Below are 24156 nucleotides of genomic sequence, written 5' to 3'. Positions count from 1 at the left end.
TATATTAATTTCCTTTCAAAGAAGAATTTACAGCTGGAAAATTTAAAATAGCCCACTGTTGCTATAATATTTGCCACAAAAAAACTTCAAAATGTTAGCAAATAAGAATAAATTAGTGTTAAGTAAACATTTTTACGAATTTGTGTCTTCTTCAAGCAAAAATTATATAATAAATAAAGTGTAGCAAAAACTACTAAATAAATACGATAATGGAATGTTTTTTGCGAAATAACAGTTGAAAGCTGAGATACAGAAACTTGACTAAACACCATTTAGAGGTACCAACCATTTTCGCATTTCAAAAGCTGTGCGTTGAGTTAAAAAATATGCCTCTTATTCGGTAAAAAAGTTTTTGTTTGAAAAATTTCCTTAAATAATTCCATCAAATTAAAAAAAAAAATTACTGTGACTAAAATTTAAAAAATTGGAAAAATTTTGTATATTTAAAATATATTATTAATTTAGGCTCCACTGTAGCCAAACACCTACAACTTCGATGAACAATAACCAGCGCTTAATAAAAATAAATAATTTTTATTGTTTTTTTATGACAATGTTAAGCTATTGTTACAGTCAAGTTGTTTTTGCAATCGTGTCCATAAAAGTTATTTTTCACATCATCGCATAGCTAGTTCCAACATTTTCAGCATAAAATTTCGCGGATGATTTGATTTCCAAAGCACGCTCGTTAACTGTTTATGCCACCGCCTCATTTTTCGCCGCGCATGTTTGAATTGTTGTTGCTAGAATTCTTTAGTAGCACTTCTTACCGCACACGGCAGCAAAACTTGCTGTTCGTTATTGTTGTGCTCATGAGCGTACGAGTACGTAATAAGTTATAGAATAAATTTATTAATTTGTATTGATTTGTTTTTCAGCTTTATCCGGTTTGTAGAGTTATTCTACTATACCTATGTATGTATGTAAGTACATATGTTTGTTCAATATTATGTATATTTATATATGTAAAGACACTTTGTATGCACTTAGCGTGTTTTATTACTTTTCAAGTTCACTTCGCGTCGCTCCAAACTGAGCTAAGCTCTCAGCTTAGCCGAGCAAGATCGTACTGAGCTGGGTGAACTAAGCGATGGGCGTTTTTCACATTTGCATAACTACGTCTATGTGCTATGTAGTATGTACATATGTAAGTATGAAGGCTGCAAATTAGTTCAGAGAGACGCACGAGCGCTGAATTGCAACAATGCGCTACAACAATTAGCGCAAAATACACGTTGCTTGCCGATATTGACCAACCGTTAGCGACAGGTGATCTCACAATAATTAAAAAAGCTGTCGGTCAGTATTAATTCTCGTAGATATTTTGATAAAAAAAATTGTATACAATTTTGTGGCAGATGATAGCATTTTTAATCGAGTTTTAGAAAATGCATGTTTTGGAATTTATTAAAAAAGTAAATATTTTATACCAAACATAAATGAAAAACCAAAACTAAAAAACTAGAAACAACATTTAAAAAATATTTAAAGACATTTTGAAAACAATTTTTTTATTAGTTTTAAAATTTGTTTGAGTAGAGGATTAGAGAAATTAATATTTTTTGAAATTCTTTAAAATTTTTTGAAAAAAAATTTAAAGAACAAAAATAAATATTTTACATAAAAATAAGTTAACAAAAAAATTTCAAATTCAATAAAATAATATGAAATTATAAAAGAATGTTTAATTTTAACTCTTTGAAAAAAACTTTTCAGTAAATATAAACAACATTTTATAAAAAACAACAGTTTTGAATAAAAAAAATATAAAAATATAACTAAATGATTTACGTAAAGATAACTTTAAAAAAAATTTACTTTTACCGATTTGAAAAAAATATACATATGTGTTTTGTACAAAACAAAAAAAAAAACAAATTAAAAACGAAAACTAAGTAAATAGAAAACAAATTAAAGAACTTTATAAAGACATTTTGAAAACAAATTTTATAGTCTTATCATTTTAAAATTTTTTTAAATATCACACTAGAAAAATTAATATTTTTTGAAATTCATTAAAATGTTTTGTAAGAAAATATAAGCCAAAGAAAAATAATAATTTACATAAAAATAAGTTAACAAAAAAATTTCAAATTCAATAAAATAATGGGAAATGCATAAAATCACTCTTAAACTCCTTGAAAAAAATTTCATTTAATATATTTTTTATAAAAAAATGATTGTAAATAAAAAAAAATAAAAAAATATAAAACATTTTGAAAATTGTTTTAAATAGAGGTTTAGAAAAATTAATATATTTGAGATTCGTTAAAACTTTTGGTAAAATATACATATACTACAAAAAAAAAATGAAAAAAACCAAATTCAGTAAGTAATAAAAATATAAAAAAAATAAATTGGAAAGAATATTTATATGTATGAAAAAACAAATTTATTTTTCTTTTACATTTTATTTCTTAAAAAAACATTTCTTTCAAGGAATATAAACAACAACAATAAACAATACATAAGCTTGTTAGTGAAATATTAAAATTGTATAAAAATTTAAAAAAATGCCTACTCACCACTTCTTTATCAGCGTCGCTATCCCTTCTCGGCTTCTTCAGCAATTGCTTGGTTGCTACATCTTCGTCTCCAAACTTTGTTGTTTTCAAAATGTTGTTGATTTTCGATTTATCGTTGCTGTTCATTGTGTTTCACTCACGACACAACACCAAATAATTTTGTTGTACTAATAATTTTCCTTGGCCGTATTTTTAATTCACTTTTATACACGATCATTTGTGTAACTGCATATTTTTAGGCGCACGATCTTTAGCACTTCATTACACGACGTATGATTCACACACATACACAAATGATCTTTGCAAGCTTATCGATTTGGCGGTAAACTTTTGTGTTTTCACTGTCTTACATGCACTTGTTTCTTTGTTGTTTTATTTCATACTGCTGGTTTATGAATGTTGTTGTTTTTGATGACGCTAAAGAGAATTAGTTTCCAAGAAGTTATTAAACATTAGTTGAACTGGAAATAAACGGAAATACTTGTCGTTTGCTATGATGTATTTACATATGAGTAATCTAATACACAACAATAAAAAATAAAACATACATGGTGATTCAAGACTTAATAACATTTAAATTAGTAGATGGAATGGAAATTTAGTTCAGTTTAGCCATCAATATGTTTTCTTTTAGCTTTTGCTAAGTCAACTTGTCAACAGCAAACCCACAATTCAAGAACTTTTTACTTAACAAATTTCATTACATTATCGTGAAGCACCAGTACGAGTACGGCCGATAATTTCCACTCCAATTAAGAAATGAAGAAAAGCAGTCTGATTTCCGAGAAAACTTGTTATAAATTTTCATATTTCCTAATCCGTTTCAAGTTTTCTCCCCCCTGAGTGGAGCAAAATTATTTAAAAAGTCCCTTTGATTTACATAAGCAAACATATACATATTTATAATAATGTCTGCAAAAAAATATGATGTAAAATAGCACGAAATTCTGTATCGTAAGTTCTGATCAACTCAATATATCAATAACTAAAAAAAATATTTTTTTGTCCGGTGTAAACTCCTAAACTAGTAGCCAATGCAAATTTGGACAGGCGTTTAATTTACATTCCCGCCAGCTCGATGACCGAAGGTATGCGCACCCAAGTGTTTAAGTCTTGACCTCCCAAACGCGGGACAGTCAAAAAGAAAGTGTTAGGTTGTTTCCACCTTATCTTCTTCCATACAGCTTCTGCAGATGGCATCTGGTAAGATTCCGGGCCTTACTTAGTAGAATCCCCACAACTAGGGAGAAACTAGCCTTACTGAGGGCAAAGAGATCACTGGATCTGTTGCCATCGAGCTTAGGCCAAAGGGCTTTTGAGACAGCCTCCACGAATCCCGGCTACTTGTATTTAGTAGTAGAACACAAGAAGATTAGAGAGCACCGATCCCCTCCCATTCTGGCTGTAGCCCGGTACCCATACCAGTCTTATCACAAAGACATTTGGTGCTATTGATAGCGAGGTTAGGCACTCTTCGACCAGCCCTGGACACACTGTTATTGAGTTCAAGGCTAGTATCGGCGCTCTGCTATCTGGGTGGATGGTCACTTCTCTTAAGTAGGAGGACATCAACCAGCTCGGCAGCGGCACCTTCCCAATTAAGGGACCGGACATTCCAGGTGCATGCCCCCAATTCGTAGTCCTTATTTCGTTTGCCATGGTCGTCATCAAAAGGGGGGTCTCTCATCCGAGGCTGATTGCTAATTTTCATTGGTAAGATTTTTTACGTGGCGGGTCCCAAACCCAGCGCACAACCCTGCGGAGGGGATGTTTCGCCTTCTCACTTTAGCTCGCCTTCAAACGGGTGTTCTTAGGCTACCCAGAGGATACTTGGTCAAAGACCGGAAGTAGTGAGCTGCTTGAGTCATATGTAAAAGAATCGTTTCTGGCCACTCCCAAGTGAATGGCGATCAGAGAACTTTCCTCACTTGCGTGAACTTCTACATATGACACCATCCTTCTAGTAAGTCTACTGCTACCTTAATGGCTGCAACCTTGGCCTGGAAAACACTGCAATAGTCAGGAAGTCTGCAACTGGAGTTGATAGATAGCTCCCGATAATAGACCCCTCCATCAACCTTCCCACCAAGCTTTGACCCCCCCCCCCCTCTCCTCCAACGAATTCTTCCCACCCACAACTCCCTCACCGGTATGTTGGTAGAAAAGGAGTCGTCAGAGTTCGGTTTGGCGACTCCATGATCCAAGTGGTATGAAGTCAAAGTGAGTGAGGATTTCCGAGTGTTCAGACTCGTGTTCTTTCAGGAACCGAGACTCTCCGAGTCTGATGGCAACTTTTGCAGCTTTTCGCAGCTAAACTTTTTCATAAGGTGGCCACCAATGTTATCGACAGTTTTGCATCGGATTTTTCTTATCACATGAACCAATCATAATTTTTGGTAAATAGCTATTTTTAAGATGAAAGACCTCTCAATTGTTCGTAGGCGATTTACAGTGTTGAGGTGATTTTAACAGCTGTTAAAATGTGGTCCAAGAATATCAAATTTTAGAGTAAATAAAGCAGTTTCTGTGCAAATTGTTTAGCCCCTCAAAGATGATTTTGCAGTTTCATAAAATTCCATCTTTTATCACTGTAGCAAACATTCTCTGGGTATTTTTACAATACTACTAAATACCTACCTACATAATCGTGTACAATTGTTGATGAGTATGCAAATTTCTTCAGACTAATTGAGTGTCTAAAACACGTTTTGTACAATGACTTAATAATGTACCGTTATATGTTTTCATACAATTAAACAAACGCCTAGCGCCAATCGTGCCACAAACGACCTAAGCAGTTATGTGGGTATGTAGGTGAGTATTCACTACAAATTACCTTCAACTAAATTTATTTTGCCAATTCATTGATGCGCACAAATTGACGTAACTGTGTGTATTTTGCACGCTGTCAAGCAACAACAACAAGCACTAAAACAAAACAACAACTTTAAAGTTTCAGTTTTAAAAATCAACAATGCGGAATGCCATAAGACACTCCCACCTGCCAACTTAAAAAGTACACGCAGAGCCATCAACTAAATACGCATGCGCGGATGCGCGAAAATTAAGCACAAACAATCATATAGTTAGGTATGTCAGTACTTGTACTTATCAGCATTTGTGCGTACGCGTGTTATGCGTGGAAAAGAGTTTTTAGTAGTCAGTCGGTTGTTAGTGGCGTCGCGACATCAGCATTGACCCATTAATCTCAAGCATTTGTAGAAACATATATTTGCCTATGTGTGCGTGTGTATCTGGCTATGTTTGCATTGCGTGCGCACACGCATTTGGTCAAGACGACAAAAAACAATAGCCATAAAAATGCAAACAACATGCGCGGCGTACAACATAAGTGGCTTTTGAAAGCGCACAAAGCGTTTGTAAAACACATAAAGATTTTCTAAGCCGCGAGTGGCCATCGATTGATTTTGTTAAAAATAAAAATTGAAAGAAAAAAATGTAAACTTCGGCTCTACCGAAGCTATAATACACTTCACAGGTGTGATTTCCAATAACGTAACGGATATAAAACGATCTTTATCTTGACGTAAACGGCTATCTCTCCAACATTTCCATCCATGGCGTCCATATTCATAAACTGGACGAAGGAGTACAGACTTAACCTTAATATTGCCGTCGATGGCGTTAAGATTCCGACTGTCAATAACCCTAAGATTTCAGGTGAGATTTTCGACAGCCTGTGCTCCTTCAATCCTCACATGACCGCGATTATTGTCAAAACGGAGCCGCAAAAAAATCCTCAAGTAATTAGCCAGCAGCACATGCGGAAAGGACAAAGAAACGTTGTTGGCTACTTACAAGGCAATTAGCCAATGCACCAATATGGTCGTTTGGATGCAGTAAAACGCAGACGAGGAAGCTAGAAACATGTCCGAACACTGCACTCTGGACTACAACGGTGCCTTTTGATGTCTCCCATCGAATATTTGCACAGTAAGGCGCATATGATCCCAGTTAAGGACCATAACGAACTCTTCTCCAAACAGTTTCTGCAGTCACCTAATTAAAGCATAACCGCCTCCTAGGAGCATCAAGAGGTCCTTCCTCAACTACGTCGAAGACAAAAAACAATACAGAAACATCAAACTTCAGACGTACACTGACCGCCATTTGCAGTGGAGCCATAAACAACTTCACCGATTCCCTCTCAGTGATTGAAGTCAAAGTACCAACTATTGCAGACGACGAGCTCGAGTTGCCGCGAGAAACGAGAGTGACCTTTGCGTAGCTTCATTCTGGATAATGTAGCAGCTCAAACTTCTACTTATCCAGAATAGACCCTGACATATCAAATATATGTCCAGCGTGCAATGAGCCCCCAAATGACACTAGCCACCTCATTGCATGCCCTGCTAACCCTACACATCTGACACGCTTCTCCCTTTGCTCCAACCCCGTCAAACAACAACAACAACAGCTTTATCTTGATTTTGATTTCACAGCTTATATGACACTATATGCAAGAGAGGTCCAAACTGAACAATTTGTTCGGAAAGTGTAGCGCTATCACGGACAACAATCCATGTCAAATTTCGTGAAGATATCTTATAAAAAAATCTTGAGCTATATATGTATATACATTTCATAGGGTTTCCCGCGTTTCCTTCTGAGCATTACACACTGCGTGGCAAACTTAAGACACCCTGTTGAGGGTATAAAAAATAAAATAAATTAAAATACCAAAAATTAACAACAAAAAAAAATCGCGTTAAAGAATCGAAAATTTAATTTGATCGCAAACAAAACCCAAAATATAAGACAAAAAGGAAACAACAACAACAGCAAAACAATCACTGGAAATGTCAACAAGCACGCAACAAAAAAGGCGTCGTCACTTGTCGCCAAAGCTTTGCTTTATTCAGCGTAGTGGTTTGACTTGTCGCTGTACTTGAGTGTGTGCGACTGAGTTTGTTTTATCTGATGTTTGATTTTCCCTTAAAGGCTAAGTCCAAATAACCAGCTTTGAACTCAATCAAAGCTTCAGATTCTTGAAATTGCTGCGGCGGCCCACACACGCCTGCTGGTAGCCACCAAACCTGACAGCACGTCGGCCCGACTGCCTTGCTCATTGCCTTAAGGGGTCGGCAATTTAGCTGTTTGCACTGTTCGGCTTGCGTTGAGTGGCGAAAAGTATTGTGGTTAGATTCGTAATTCTATCTATAATTGGATCAATGGCAGCAAAATTAAAAAAAAAACGGGAAAGGTAAGTTTTGGGGAAACCCTAAATACTTGCAATATTTAAGAAATGTCATTTTAAATGCTAGTTAATACACCACTGAGATTATTTTCCCAAAATCACGTTTTAGGGAATAATGTGATCTTAATATGTTGCGTTTATCTGATTTATTGTTTTGGACAGAGAAACTGGTAACCTGTTATGTTGCGATAATGAAAAACTATTGGCCGCTGTCATTAAGAGCTGTCTTATACAGTTTCTTTTTACACAGTATAACCAACACAGCGATATATAAATTAGGGCGGTCCGATAAGTATATTTATATGACGATTTAATCTACTTGCCACCAATTGAAATTGCTGTAAAAAGCTCAGCAGCGATATCAGTTGCAAGATTGAGAACGCTTGGGGAATTTTCCACAAGAAACTTCGGATATAGCTTGATAGGCAGAGGGTCTGTGGATAAAATAGATCACATATCCTAACGCTTTATCTGGTAGTTTTAAATAACGCTAAAAGAGTGTGGATAGAGCAGGTGGACGTGACCCACCAGTGGGTCAAAAATTGCTGATGTACTGGACGCCGAGATTACAGCGCGGAGCTAGATCTCAAGCGACCCTTTAAGCTGCCGAATACTGCAGTATCTTCCATGCCGAAAGCTTTGCGGTCAGGAAAACTGTTGCTGGGATAGCAAATAATGCAGGAAACGCCGAAAAAAATATCTATATAAAAAAAAGCCAAGCTGCAGTTAAGCATTAACCTCTTATCGCATTGTGCCGCCTTAGAAGCAGGGAGAGCAAAGATATTGTTGATAAGGGACTACAGGGTTTGTCCGGAAAGTAATGGGGCTGATTTTCTTCCGTTCTGACTGTACTTCTGACCGTGCGCGCACCGACTGGATTCGGTGGAGGGCGTTCCGAGCTAAAGAACAAGCGCCTGGTCAGCTGTCTCTGAGCACCAGGATAGTCAGGACAAACATTTCGCGCGACGTGTTTCTGTAAGTGGTGCAAGCCGAAAATGCAGCGTTCGTTAGAGCAGAGTTACGCGAATAAATTCGGTGTGAAACTCGGTAAATCTGGGACAGAGACGTTTGATATGATCAAACAGGCGTACCCAGCGCAAGAAGTGGTGTGTCCTGGTGCCACCGGGCCTGTTTGGAGAACCGGGAAGAGGTCGTAGCCGATTGGAAGTTGCACTATGACGAGACGACAGAGGGGATCCAAGCAGCATGCACCTCGCCTCTGAAGGATATTCCGGAGAATGCCTTCCGTAACGCCTTCAATGTTTGGAAATCGCGTTGGCAGCGCTGAAACGACGCAAAAGGAGCTTATTTTGAAAGTTTTTAAAGAATTGTAACGACATATCGCTCATTTGCTGCAAGACCGGCATAAATCAAAAAACGTGATTTTTGAGTTAATGATGCAGAATTGTTCGTCATATCATACTTCATGTTGAGTGAAAAATTCATATGAATACCTCTTATATGCTCCGCTTGAGAAGAGAATATGATTCCTGTTTTCCGTGTAAGGTTGGAGTCAGTTGAAAACTTTTAACGCGTTTTCTGGCAAATCGATTTTTTTGACTTTTGCCGGTCTTGCAGCAAATGAGCCATATATGTATATTGTGTTCCAGGTCAAAAAGGCGTTCCGAGAAACGAAATAGCTGATTAGATAGCCAAAAGTGCCATCCGCTTGACTACCGAGCCAGTTCAGGAAATAAGTAAGTCGCTAAAAACAATAACAAGGACTGACAGACGGATCAATGTGAGATGAAATACCTCAGGTGCATACGTCGCCAGATCATGTGCAAAAAAGCGGAAGAAAATCACCTAAACTTTGTGCGCACACGATATCAAAAAGACTGCTTGGCAGCTATTGACCTAGGTCACTACTTGTATTTAATGACATCGCATGTGAGCTGCATGACCATCATTAACGATGACACATGTAAAAGGTGCAAAGGAGTTTTTGGATGACCTCCTCTATTTATGTATATCCGGTCTTATTTATAACTCGGCTTAGATATCTAGAGGTTTCGCAGTTCAAGGGACTGGATGAAATAACAGATTTAGATAACAAGTCTCTATTAAGCTTCGCAAAAAAAAACGCTCAGACCTTGCACTTCCTATTATTAATGGCATTACAAAGGACCTGTAGGTTTATCTATGGCATGGCAGCCAGTCAGTGTAATCTAACCTAACAATCCTTTTAAACCACACTGAACATAAAAAAAAAACAATTTTTATGGGAAGCCGTCATTTTGTCAAAAAACAAAAAATGTGGACCAGTCCTGCGATTTTTGCCCGTATTATTTTATAGGAACAAAAATTCTTTTTTGGTTTTTTGGATTTGAGATAATTTTAAGCAGAAAAACCTTTTTTACCGACAGACATATTTTTTCGGCATACGAGAAAGAATTTTTTAATAATAGTCAAAGTTGAAGATACATATATTAAGCAGCTTTGAGTTTAATAACTTTTGGTTAACTTAATTTTTAATAAAAAAAGCACACCCTAATATTACACAATTCAAGATATTGGTATTGATTTGTAAATAAAGAAGCTCATAGGAAATGGTAGCAAAAACTGAAGTACATAAATAACACTAAAAATTATAAATAATAATCAATAACGAGAAATACAAGAGAATACAGAAGAATAGATATTATGCCATGCATAAAAAACAAACTTAATGACATAAAGAATAATGGAGAGCTTTGGAGACCATTTATAGATTCACACAAAAATATTTTTTTTTTCATAATTATTTTTGTATTAACAGTTGTTCGGTAACCACATATACACAACCGTGACCAAAGCCATATAAAGAGTAGTCTATATGCATACAAACATACATACTATATAAAATACTATGTATGTATGTATGCGAAAAATGTGAAACACGAATGAATACAGATATTCCTGCATGTATTTCGTTTGCCCATTAACATAAATACCCAATTGATTTCCATCGATTCTTCACACTTATTGTCAGACACAAATCAAAGTTATTTCTTTTATTTCCTGCGGTCTTTTTTTAATTTTTGTATATGCCTTTCATCATTTTTATATTTTCTGGAATTTATATTTGTAATATTTTTTATTTTATTTTATATTTTTTTTTTTGTTATTTATGTTGCCTTTTTTGTTAATGGGTTTTTGAACTCTGCGCTATTGAGACTAATCGTTGTTTGCTGAAGTGAAGAAAAAACTCCAAATGACAAGAAAATATCTGTCTCATGTCTGTTTGTATTTGTATGTATTTACGTACATACATATGTATGGTATGTATGCAATATTTTTTTCTTTCTTTTGCAAATTGTGGTTTTACTCATAATAACCATAAATTTTATGACGAAGTCCGTTGGCATTAATTTCATTTTTTTTTACAATAAATATAAACAAAAACAAAACAAACAACCCTTCACAAATAAAAGCATTTTTCCATGTAAGGATTTGATTTTGATCAGTTGGTATGGTGGTATAAATTTTTGAGATCGAATCACTGTAGCATATACTTATATACTGGTTCATTTTCTAAAATTTCTTTGGAGATTTTAAACAATAATTAATGCCAGATATCTTGTCAAATAAAATAAATAAATAAAAGCATTTGATTATAATGGCTTAGTTTGTTTGGCAGCTATAACCTAAAGAGGTTCGATATTGGCGGTAATATTTCAAAAAATTAGTGTCTACTTCGCTTAAATGCAACTCAATTCGTCAGCAGATCTTTCACTACATATATATTTAACTATGTATATTTCATGTGGTCTCCGACGGGTATAACAAACATAATACACCCTGTTCAGGGCATAAAAATGAAAATATGAACAAACCAAAAATGGTATATGTAAAGCTTTTATGTTTCTAGAAATATCTCCTAAAAAAATTATTATTATTTTATTAAAACATTTCAAACTTTTGAGTTCTCTCAGGACTTATTTACAACCATATGCACTAAGTACATCACCTACCGATAGAAAATACATGATTTTGACACCTTCTGGCGGCCTTGTTTGTTAACAGATTTGTGTCAAATTTTGTTCAGTAAAGTTTGCCATTTCGTCAGACCAAGTTTCACTATGGTACAACGCTTCAAAAATTCACAAATTCGCATTCATCGAAAATCATCTTCTCAAAGGAGACCCATTTCTGGTTTAATTATACTCCCGATATGGTATTAAAGGGCTTAAAGGGCCGATTTAAAAATTGTAGGATTGTTAAAAAATTTTAGTGAAATCACATGTCACGTAACCCGACTGATCGACTTTGACTAACTTTGGTATTATTCTCACATTCTTATGTCACAAATGAGAGAAATCGGACTAAAACTACGCCTACTTCTTGTGTAGCATAATTTTAAATTCTACTTGATTCTTTCACTTTCTAGTACACAAATTACGAGCCAATTGATATAAAGGTATAAAATTTTGTCATAATAAATCCTTTAAAGTATGCCACCTTATGACCAAAAATGCCCAAATCCAACCAAAACTTTTCAAGGCCCTAGGTACCGACTATGTGGACATAAGTATATATAGTTGACTTTTGACCGAAAATATCGGTCAATGTATGCGATACACAATAGAAATATAGAAAGAATTCTCTCCTGACAATAATAACTGTGTGTATCAAAAATGGGTGAATCGGGTCAATACTTCCCCGCTTGTTTGTTTTACTCATAATAGTGTGTCTTTGTGTCTAATATACTACATGTATGATAAAATTGCTTGGTTTCCGAATTTCTGGTTGACGTCTTACATCTGCGGCAACAAAACTCAATCATTTTAATTCTTTAATACATATATTTTTATTTGTATTTTGAAATGCATAAAAAATTTTATTTTTCGTTTTTTACATTTTTAATATATATTTTTTTAAATCAAAGTAGTCCCCAACAAAAAAAGTAGTTCAAAATCGTTTAAAAAAAATATGAAAATATTTTCGAAAATAAACAATTCTGGTAGGGACGATAACATAAATGAGTAGAAGAACATATGTAAATTTTAAAGCAATCGGTTGAATACTTTTTTTTTTAGGACCATGACAGTTTCAGAAAATGATGATTCAAGAAAAATGCATGTAGAAACGTAGCAGCTGCAGACTTGGCATGGCGCCTGGTAGACAGTCGCTTACGACACGTCGGCGACTATGAGCTGTAACTTACCAAATACTACGAATTTCGGTCTGAATTTTTCACAGCATGTTTTCAATAGGTTTTACTGTCAAAATACAAAAAAAAATCGATTTTTCGAAGTGATTACATGAGAATACCCCCTTAAGGTATTTCTCTGGCTTTGATTCTTACCAGTTGCAAGAGTATAAAATGTTCGGTTACACCCGAACTTTCCTTACTTGCTCTCTTTCTAAATTTCCGACTAGGTGAAGACTAAGCTATATGTTTATGTGGAACTTAAACTGGCCACCATTGATAAATAGTAATACAAAATAATACATATTTAAATAAAAAGTAATAAAATAATAAAAAAAAATTGTTGAATTTGGCATTTCACAATCACATTCCAGCACAAACGGTACATTCAATTGCAAGTATATTCAGCTTTAGTTATTTCATTATTAAGCACATTAGCCTAATGAATTATTAATGCACTGGGAGGTGTTTGAACTGCCTGTGTAGCCCAAACACGCCTGCTTTTGTTTTATTTCGAACTTTTTAATGGAATTATTTTCATTCATGAACAAGTGAGTAATGCGAGAATGCTTGTTAGCAACAAGGCGGCGAACGCTTTTAGATAACGATAAGTCAATCAGATACGACAGAAAATTTCAAGTAGATATACATATGTACATGTATACCAAGATCTACGCTCGTTCATTCGGCATACTAATTTACGATGTGTAATGTAATACGAGCAAATAAACAAGTCCATTGATGCTTTATTCGACCAACTACGGTACGCGTGCGCATTAAAACGCATTAAAACAACCGCATTAAAATCAAGGTCATTACATGAATACCCGCATAAACATACATATGTATATGTGGCGTGCGCATATATATGGACAAACGAGTAGTCAACTTTAGCCACAAAAACATCAACAATGGAAATGACAATCACGTCTGTCTCACCAACAATCCACAACCGGCATTGGCACTGGCACCACCGTCAGCGGTTGGCCGTCAATCGAGTCAATCGGCACTTGCACACACTTACATATGTACATATGTACAGGTGTATGTATGTAAATAAGTATTCCAAATGCATATGGAAATGGAAGTCGCCTATGCGTCCCATAAATGGCATTGATATTGACAGTTGGGAGCGACCGTCGCGTACGCCGCGCCACGAATGGAATAAATCAGCGAACAGCTGTGTCAGCCCTATTGTTATGTAATCATGGCGGAATGTATACATACTCTATATACATATGTATATATATGTATATCATATTTGTAGGCTATTTGCGTGCAAGTGGGCGTTTTCTAAGGAAAAGTGCGTTGAGTTGGCCTTAGAAGGCATTGTGTGTGTGCGTATATATGTATGTAAGTCCATATATGAGTATATGTATGTCTAAAAATACTTTTCGAAAATTTATGAATTATTTAGATTTATTTATTTTTTAATAAATATTATAGCACGCAAAAATATCTTACCGATCATAGGACATAACGAGTTTTGGAAGCGATTTTGTTGAAAATAAAAAATATTTAGATTTTTCTTATTGTATGTATAATTTATTATAGATCTCAGCTTGAAAAACTTCTCTCCTTATTTTCAAAAATTTGTGACTATGAAAGAAGAAACTGCTTTTTTATTCCCTACCATCACCAGTGGTCTTTTATATTTGGCTTATTTCTTTCATCATCTAATAATTGGGCGCTTGAGATGACATATCGATCTACAAAGGATTAGATCGGCAGCAGAATCGCCAAGGAAACTCTGGAGCTGGCTGTAGTGAAAGTTGGGAAGCCCGATAAATATATTTGACCTGGTCTACGAAAGGGGGGCTAACGTGCGAAAACTAGTTTTCTGGGAAAAGCTGTTAAAAATAATCGTCAGTTTCTCGTTATCTCATTAATTGTTCTCCTTTTTTTTTGACACCTAAGCCCCCTTTTCCTAGACCAGGTCACATATAGTAAATAGAGTTAATCAAATTCTGCTAATACTGCTAAGTTGACAATGTGTAAGTATCGCATATGTGCCATTTACCGAAGAAATGCTACGATATTAATTTTCTTTGGCTCCAGTGTTGCAATGGTTTAACCTTAATTAGGGTCCCTACACATTATTGACCGTAAAATGCAAACAGATATTGTATACGATTTTTCTAAGTAGATAAGCCTTAACCTTGTACTCGTATCTTAAAGAATGTGTGATGGTTGTGGCTATGCCCGGTTTTTTAAACTTAAGGGGGGAGCCTACTTTAGAAGCTTCAAAAATCGATTTTTTTTTGCTTAAATCTCTTAAAAATAATCTAAGAATATGTCCCCAAAGTTTTAGAAGGGAATTCGAAATATTTTCGAAGCTAGAAGGGAAATAGTGATCGAGCGTCTAGCAGATATATGGGCGATTGGGCAGAAAGCAAAAACTTTGACGGGCGATTTCTCGGTTTTTCATTTTTACGATTTTTCTTAATTGGCGGGCAGGATAGAAAAAAAAAACTAAACGTCCTATGGAATTGAGGCAAAATTTATTATCTTTGGCATTAAATTTTCTTCTATTTAAACTTAAAAAAAACTAAGTAAAGTCAAGTTTGAACATAGTTTTAAAAAACATAAAGTAAATTTTTTTTGGTCAAAAACCACTCTTTTTTCAACTTTAAAAAAATTTGTAAAATTTTACACTTTTTTTGAATTTTTTTAGTTTAGCTAGAAGATAAATTATTAGAAAATATGAATCTCCTTGAATTTTTTGTATCTGATAGAAATTGCGACCTGCATCCTGTGCGCCGTCCGACAAATGCACATGCGAGATGCATCAGGCAATTGCTTTCCGGAGGCAGAATATTTCGTATCCAAAAAATTTGTGATTGATGTTTAAATATATAACTATAAGCCCTAAAAATTCCGTTTCACTCAGAACGTTGACAATCGCTCAGAAAAAGGCTCGTGTGGATTGGTGTAAAGAAATGCTGAAAAAATACGATCGCGGTGCTTCAAAAGACGTTTATAAGATCGTCACAGGTGACGAATCATGGATCTATGCGTATGAGCCCGAAACAAAACAGCCATCGACCGTGTGGGTCTTCCAAGACGAGCCAAATCCAACGAAAGTTGTTCGTGGAAGAAGCCCTTCGAAGCAAATGGTCGCCTGTTTCTTCAGCAAAACTGGTCATGTGGCGACTGTTCCGCTTGAGCAACGTAGGACGGTCAATTCTGAGTGGTACACCACCATTTGTTTGTCTGAAGTCTTCAGAGAAATTCGAAAAACGAACAAGAGAAGACGAATCATTGTGCACCATGACAATGCGAGCTCTCACACATCGGCTCAAACCAGCGCCTTTTTGACCGGCCAAAACGTCGAATTGATAGGTCATCCGCCGTACAGCCCTGACTTGACACCCAATGACTTCTTTTTATTCCCACACATCAAGAAAATAATGCGTGGTCAACGATTTTCGTCGCCAGAAGATGCTGTTGAAGCATTCAAAAACCATGTTTTGGATGTGTCTCAATCGGAGTGGAAAAAGTGCTTCGAAAATTGGTTTGAGCGCATGCAAAAGTGTATAAATCTTGATGGAGAATATTTTGAAAAACAATAAAACCATTTTCGTTGATAAATATTCCTATTTTCATTATTAGGTCAGAAATATATATAGCAGCCCTCGTATAAGGGAAACCGGACGATGAACTCATTTGTTCAGTGAGTTATCGCACTTTAAGTAGTTTCCAACATAAGTGATACAAACAACCTTTAGGTGAGCAAAACTATTATACACTGTAGCAACATGTTGCAGGAGTATGAAAATGGATTGCATAAATTTGCAATTGCCTTTTTTTACGACACTAATTGAAGCTTCTTGACCAGAATACTCTCCTAAAAATATTATTTCCCTCATTCAAATAATTCAAAATTCTTATTGTAAAACCCTTTATATTTAAAAATGTGAGAAGAGTTGATGTAAAAATTCTAATTAGCAATTCTAATATTTCTAATTGGAAATTTTCTATCACTAACAGCATCTAAATGTATATGTATCTATACCTATTACAAGTCAACTGGAGCAAAATTCCAGGTAAGTGATCGTATTGGTGTTATTATTGCTATTAAAAAGGTAATTACAACAACAATACTCGTTAAAACTAAAGTTGTTTTGACATTTCAGGTTCAGTGAGAAAATTATTTACAATTGAATCGTCGCAATTTTAAAAACACCCACACACACAAACTGACACCTGTGATTATTATAAATGAGATAGCTATAGAAACAAGCGGTTTTTCAATACCATATATATTTATAGTCAAAACGAGAAGCAAATAAAAAGATTTTTGAATTAAATTCTGGGAAAAAGTTTTTAAAAAATGTACCTTCAGCTCCATATCAAAATTTTCGCCGGATAACCCATATATAAGAAGTCCCCAAGTCAAAAGAATATATGCTTTGAGATCGTAATGCTTTAGAAGCACTTTTAAGAGATGCCTCCAGCGGTTTTAATAGCTATTGGGCAATGTACAGAAAGTTGTAAATACAACAAAATCAAATGAAACCATATTCTAACCGCAACAAATTATTAGTAAAAGAAAAAAGGAGCGCTAAGACAAGCTCGCATTGAAACGAATTCACTAAGCTGAGCGCGTAACGCCCACTCTGCTACCGATTACATACTTAAGGCACTAAAAAACAACAAAAAATATATACAGCATAGGCGCAAAAGCAAAAAAAAAAAATAATAACAATAAAAACTAACAACAAGCAAACTCTAAAAATATAAGCATAACAAGTAAGGAAGGGCAAAGTTCGGGTGCAAACGAACATTTTATGCCGAATTTTATATATATGAGTACATACCATATAATATATGTAACACATACACTCACCGACATATTCGTCATAAAGTTTGCTAGAAAAACTAAAATCCTTATACCATACATATGTATGTACGTAGTATATGGGAGTTGGGATAGTACCAACACAATTTTATCTATTATCATGCCACATAATAAAAAAATATTCACTGGGCTTCAATAAGGTACTTCACATATATTCACCAATATTATGGAGCAGAGTCAATCGGATGGTCAAAAATCCTAATATTAGTTATGTGGCGTCTAGGTCAAGCTTTCGCTCTATTTTAGGCACAAATATACACTGTTATGAGAAAAACACGCTCTTTCATTTTCATTGAGATAGCTCACATATTGGCCGATATATGTATATAAGTCAACTGGAAGTTCGAAAATCTTTATATTCAGGCCTCCGAATCAAAATTATTGACCCGATGCATTCCATTTTTGACATACAAAGTAAATATTATCAGGAAGGGATTATCTCTGAACTCCAATTGTATATCCCTTACATTAACCGATAATTTCGGTCAAAAGTCAACTATAGGTACGGCGGTCCACATATTCGCTATCTAGGGGCTTGAACCATTTTGGTTGGATTTGGGCAATTTTTGATCACGAAGTGGCATACCATAAAATAATTATTAATTATTTCTTGTTTTGTGTTCTGGAAAGTGAAATAATCAAGTGGAATTTAAAACTGAGCTATTTGGGAGGCGTGGTTTTAATCCGATTTCGCCTATTTTCAAACTGGGTCACGAGAAATGAGAAGAATGCCAGGTATAATTTAGTCAAAATCGACGAAATATTTAATGCCCCAAAAAGTGGGCGGTGCCACACCCATTGTGCAATTTTTACCAGGGCTCCATTAAATCTATCCGAGATAAAATTTAATGACTTTGGCTTATTTAGTTATTGATTTTTCGCGCTTTAAGATATGTACATTAAGGGGTCAGTAGAGTCATCTTTTTTCAAATCTTTTTTTTTTGCATTTTCTGTTCCCTTATACCCTTAGAATTAATGTAGAAGCCCACTTTATCATTGGAAGGTTTCGCAGAAGATCCAAAAATAATAATATCGCTCGACGTTCGGGGCGCTCGGAGTGCACACCTCAAACTTTAAACGCGTTTTTCTCAAAACACACTTTTTTAAACAGGCGGACATGATTCCGTCGAACTACTCAAACGATTTGCTTAATTTTTCTTTTAAATGTTTACAAAACGCCAGGCTATCGTCCCTATTAGACTCATAATTTTTATAATTTATTGACAATGTTATGATAAAATTTATCTAAAAAACACACGTGGAAAAATTAAAAAAAATCGTGAATTACTATACTTTTTTATTTATAAACATTTTTTCATGATTCTAGTAGGGACGATAACCATTCACCTAATTTTTAAGAATAAATTGGTTTTTTGTGTTTCAGATGATCCAAACATGAGAAATCGTGTACGCCAGTGAAAAACGCATCATTCATCCAGCCATTTCTTCGACAGATGTGATCAAAAAATTCCGAAAAAATTTGTTTATACACTCCACGATATACCTCATGATATGAGAAAAAGTCCTATTGTAGAATAAAAATTTCTACGAAAAAAAAATCAAAAAAACAGGCCAGATTACCCTACTGACCCCTTAAGGGGCTATACCAGTGTGACACTTTCAAAACAAAATATTTTTATTTTTTTTGCTTTTTCGATAGTTTATATTTCCAAAAATATGCTGTGAAATCGGCAAGGTTCTTTATTGAATAGTTTTTGAATGGCAGCGTTCTAAAGAGCGACCACTCGCAGCTATAAACATACATGGTATGTACATATATAAGTGAAACTTTAAACGCGTTTTTCTCGAAACGACAGTTTTCAAAATTGCTGACATCATAACTCAACGAGAAATTGACCGATCGATTTCAAATGAACTGAGTATTGTTGAATACATTTACTATTTAATGACCTACGATCTTTTTTATTGGTTGAAAATTGTCAATTTCGCCTTAAAAAAAAAATACCATTTTTAAAATAAAAAAAACGAAATTTTTTTTTAAACTACACCATAAGAATCATGTCAGCAGTTGTGGCACTTTTGTTTTTGGCACCTCCGGAGACAGCACATAACTCCGTTATTTTTCAATAAATTTGTAAAAAAAAAACTTAAAATATAGCTGCAAATAAACCTTATCACGTCCAAAGAAGTTCGAAACATTCAATCGAGTACTTTCTTTTCAAAAAATTTACGAAAATCGCCTAATTTTTCATGCGTTACACTCATATAGCCCCTTAAGCCCATTACAGGGCCCACACGCCCACTTTTTAAACAGTTTTTGCCCACAAATGGTCCTTGAAACTGCGATCCCCTGTGCCAAATTACAGTTTTATATCAGAATTTAGTTATGACACTTTATATGTTTTCTGTTAATGGCGTTTTGTGGACGTGGCAGCGGTGCCATTACTCCCATCCACGAACTCGTATGAAGATATACATAAACGGGCCTACCAAGTTTTATCAAGATATCTTAATTTCTACCCAAGTTACAGCTTGCACGGACGGATGGACAGACAGTCAACCGAGTTTCAACTCGTCTCGTCATCTTGATCATTTATACTTGTATATACATAACCCTATATCTATTTCGATTAATTTTAAGTGATACGTATAACCGTTAAGTGAACAAAACTCTTATACTCTGTGGCAACATGTTGCAAGAGTGTAATAAATCACAAGCAACAAAAAAAGTTCGAGGAGAGGAAAATACACTTAACTCAAACTTAAGCGCCCAACTAAAAAATGAATGAACACAAAACTTGCTTCAAGTTTACGAGTTGTATGAATGACAGTCGAACAATCGAAAAAAAAAACGCAATCAACGCTCGAAAAGGAAACGATCATCGGCAATCCCGTTGTAAGCGTAGAAAATTGGGTCGACAATCAAAAGACAAAAGAAACGAACTCGATTTGGCACACAGGCGAAAAGCAACAATGAAAACCACGCAGAAGAAAAAAAGCTTAACAACTGACTCGCATAAACTGCCTATCAGGCAGCTAGTCAATCAGTGGGCAACAAGCTACCGTTGCTGACCACACGAGCCAACCATACAAATGCGCGCACCGCACGCAACGAATTGACGTACCGAGTGTTGGCGGCGCATGCGCAAACGCATATGTGGGCTGCCGGCAATGTTAGTGGCGGCGCTCACCCGCGCCAATTTGCAATTTAATGACTGCGTCGCACTGGCTTCAACATTCTTCGTTTTTTTTCACTTAATTGTGTGCTGAACTTCGTCACTCAAGCGCTGGCGGCGCATTACACCGTTACGCAGCGCGTTAAGTGAGTTGAGCGTGCGCGCGTAAATAAGCAGCGTAATTGTTGTGAGCCACTAAAGCTTGCGCGTATTGAGTTCGCGCATGCGCGCTGCAAGCAGGTTTGTAACGATGACGACAGCGGCAATCAGCGGCCACTCGATATTTGGCTTGAGCTGGAAGCAAGCAAGCGGCGCGCCGAGCTGTTTTAGTTTTTCTCACATTGGCGCATGCAATTTAATTTACGAATTTGTGCATTTTTCGATATTTTCGATTCAATTTAAATTTCTTTGCAGCAGACATGCGCTGCGCTGACCACTTTGGTGCAAATATTTTCCAAAACCAATCATGTTATTCAAATTGAGTGCGGCAGTTTGGATTTTTTGTTGTTTGTTGTTGTTGTATTGCACCGCGTTACAAGCGAGTATCGCTGCCAGACTAACAGATGTTTGGAAAAATTGTAATTTTCACGCTTCGGCGCAACCGCCAGTCAATAAACTGCCCGCATTGTACTAGCAACATTGCAACAAATCATTAGAACAACAAAAAAAAATGGTCACAAATTTTAATGCAAAATAAAACGCCAATAATAGCTGATTCTCGTTTACACAGGTGCGCGCTCAAAGGGCCGCCGTTACACTTAGTACGCCATACCACGCCCCACGCCGCACCGCACATCAACACACACGCATATTTGCCTGTATTTGGCGACAGCGTTCCACTTGTTGTGTTGCACTTTGCGGCGCGGCGTGCGGTCGGCGGAGGCAATGATGCGAAAAAATCGCGTTAATTGGTTTCACTTTTTCCAGCGCTCTCTCGGGCGCGTGCAAGTGCTCAAGTTAAACAAGTCGATCGCGACGATTCGATTTCGATTCGATCTGCAGTTTGCCGTTCAACTAAGTTCGTTCGTTTGCTGTTTGCTTTTATGGCGTTTTTTTCATTCTTGACTCATTACTCATCCGTCAAAGCAGTGCACTATAAGCACACCGATATGTTGTTGTTGGTTTAAGTGAAAAATTAAAAAATATAATAAGTGCTCATGCTTTTTTTCGATTCACTGTTGTCATATAACTGCTTACATAAGATCGTTGCATGCCTTTTAAAATAGTAATTATTATGCTTTAATTGTACTCGACTTTGCAAACTGGAGTGATTACTTGTAGTTGTATTGTGCATTGTTAATGGAATTGGTTAATAATCGCATCACACTTTAATAACAATTTAATGTAATTTATTGTGCCAATTATTCAATGTAATTAAAAACCATGAAAAACTGATCATAATTAATTTTTATTAACCATTAAAATTATATTAAATTTATTTTTTAATTAATTAAATTAAATTAACTTGCATTATTTAATAAAAAATAATGATTTAAAATATTAGTTAATAAAAATTTGTTATACTAAATTGATTTAAAAACTTTTAACTCATAATTTAAAAAACAATTATAATTAATTTAATTTATTTTGATAACTAAAGTTTAAGAAAAACTCAGAGAGAATTCTTTCCTGATATATAAAAATTTTCTCTAATAATTATAATTAATCTAATTTTAATAAGTAAAATTTAATTTAATTTAATTATTTAAAAATTAGTTTTAATTACACCTGTTCGGTGTATTCATTTTTTTAAATTCAATTTAATCTTTATAATTTATTAATTTTAATTAATGCCTCAATTTTATAAAACTTTAATTAGTAAAAATTTGTTATACTTACATAATTAAATAAAAAATTTTCACTAATATAAAATCACTAATAATTATAATTATATCTAAAAAATAAATAATTAAATTTTAATAAAATTTTAAAATTTAATTTAATTAACCTGTAATTATCAATTTAAAAATTAATTTATAATTAAACCTGTTCGATAGTATTTAATATACTTTTTTAATTTTAATTTAATTTAATTTTTATAATTTATTAATTTTAATTAACGCCTAAATTTTATAAAAATTTAATTTAAATTATTAATTTAAAAAAATAATATAATTTATCAAAAAAATAAATACTAATTAAAAAATAAATTATAACTAATTTCATTTTATTAATTAAAATTTATGTTAAATTTATTATTTAAAATTTAATCATAATAAAAAAATGTATATTAAATTTGTTGATTAATTTAAATCTTTTTATTGATTAGTTAAAGTAAATTAATAATAATTTAACTAACGTTGACCATTTTTTAGATGTAATTGAAAATCATCAAAATGATTAATTTTTACTAACAGTTAATTAATTAAATTAATTTTTTATTAAAAAATAAATAGTAATTAACATATAGAATTTAATAAAAATTCAATTTAAATTTTTAATTAATAGCAATTTGTTATACATCATTAACCAACAGATTTGAACTAAAATAAATTATAATAAAGAATATGCAAAAAATATTTAAAATTTCTAAATAATTAAAAATTATTTGCTACAAAAAATAATAATTAAATAAACGAACAGACTTAAACTTTTACAAATTAAAAAAACAAAATATTAAAAAAAGTTACTTACATGTGTATAAAAATTACTTAAATTTAAAAAATTTTTAAAATACTTAAAAATTAAAATTGAACAAAAAATCAAAATAAATAATAAGTCGAAGCTTTAATTTAGAAATATAATTTAAATAGTAATTAAAAATTAATTTTTGGAGATTTTCAAATACATCGAATAAATGGTCAACATTAGTTAAATTATTTTTAATTTACTTTAATTAATTCATAGGAAAGTTTTAAATTAATCATGTTAAAAAACTGAATAAATTTGAATTTTTATTCAAATTAAATTTTAAATAATAAACTTAACTTAAATTTTAATTAATAAAATGAAATTAATTTTAATTATTTAATTTAATACGTATTATTATTTTTAAATAATAATTTAAATTAATTTTTTTAATTCTAGATGTGAATTAATTTAAAAATTTAATTTAATTAAATTTTAAAAGTTAATAAAAATTAATTATGATTAATTTTTGATGATTCAATTGAATAAATTTAAATTTTAAATAATAAACTTAACTTAAATTTTAATTTATAAAATTATATTAATTACAATTGATTTTTTAATTAATTATGTATTATTATTTTTAAATAATAATTTATATTAATTTTTTTTTAATTCTAGATGTGAATTATAGTTAATTAATTATATAAATAAAT

At 33.6% G+C, this 24156-nt stretch overlaps 1 protein-coding gene across 2 annotated transcripts in view; it reads right to left on the bottom strand.

The window, feature by feature from the left end:
- The window catches only part of LOC120773947, a 130973-nt gene that overhangs the window by 105861 nt on the left and 956 nt on the right, over positions 1 to 24156 (bottom strand). Inside the window, exon 2 of one of the 2 annotated variants that reach the window (XM_040103166.1) lies at positions 2526 to 2986. In XM_040103166.1, coding sequence (XP_039959100.1) covers positions 2526 to 2651 — 126 coding nt within the window. In that variant the 5' untranslated portion in view covers positions 2652 to 2986. The remainder of the gene's footprint in view (positions 1 to 2525; positions 2987 to 24156) is intronic. The other variant, XM_040103167.1, reaches the window with a different exon arrangement.

The sequence above is a fragment of the Bactrocera tryoni genome, chromosome 4 (genome assembly GCF_016617805.1).
Source record: "Bactrocera tryoni isolate S06 chromosome 4, CSIRO_BtryS06_freeze2, whole genome shotgun sequence".
NCBI classification, from domain to species: Eukaryota; Metazoa; Arthropoda; class Insecta; order Diptera; family Tephritidae; genus Bactrocera; species Bactrocera tryoni.
This window is presented reverse-complemented; position numbering and strand designations above follow the sequence as displayed.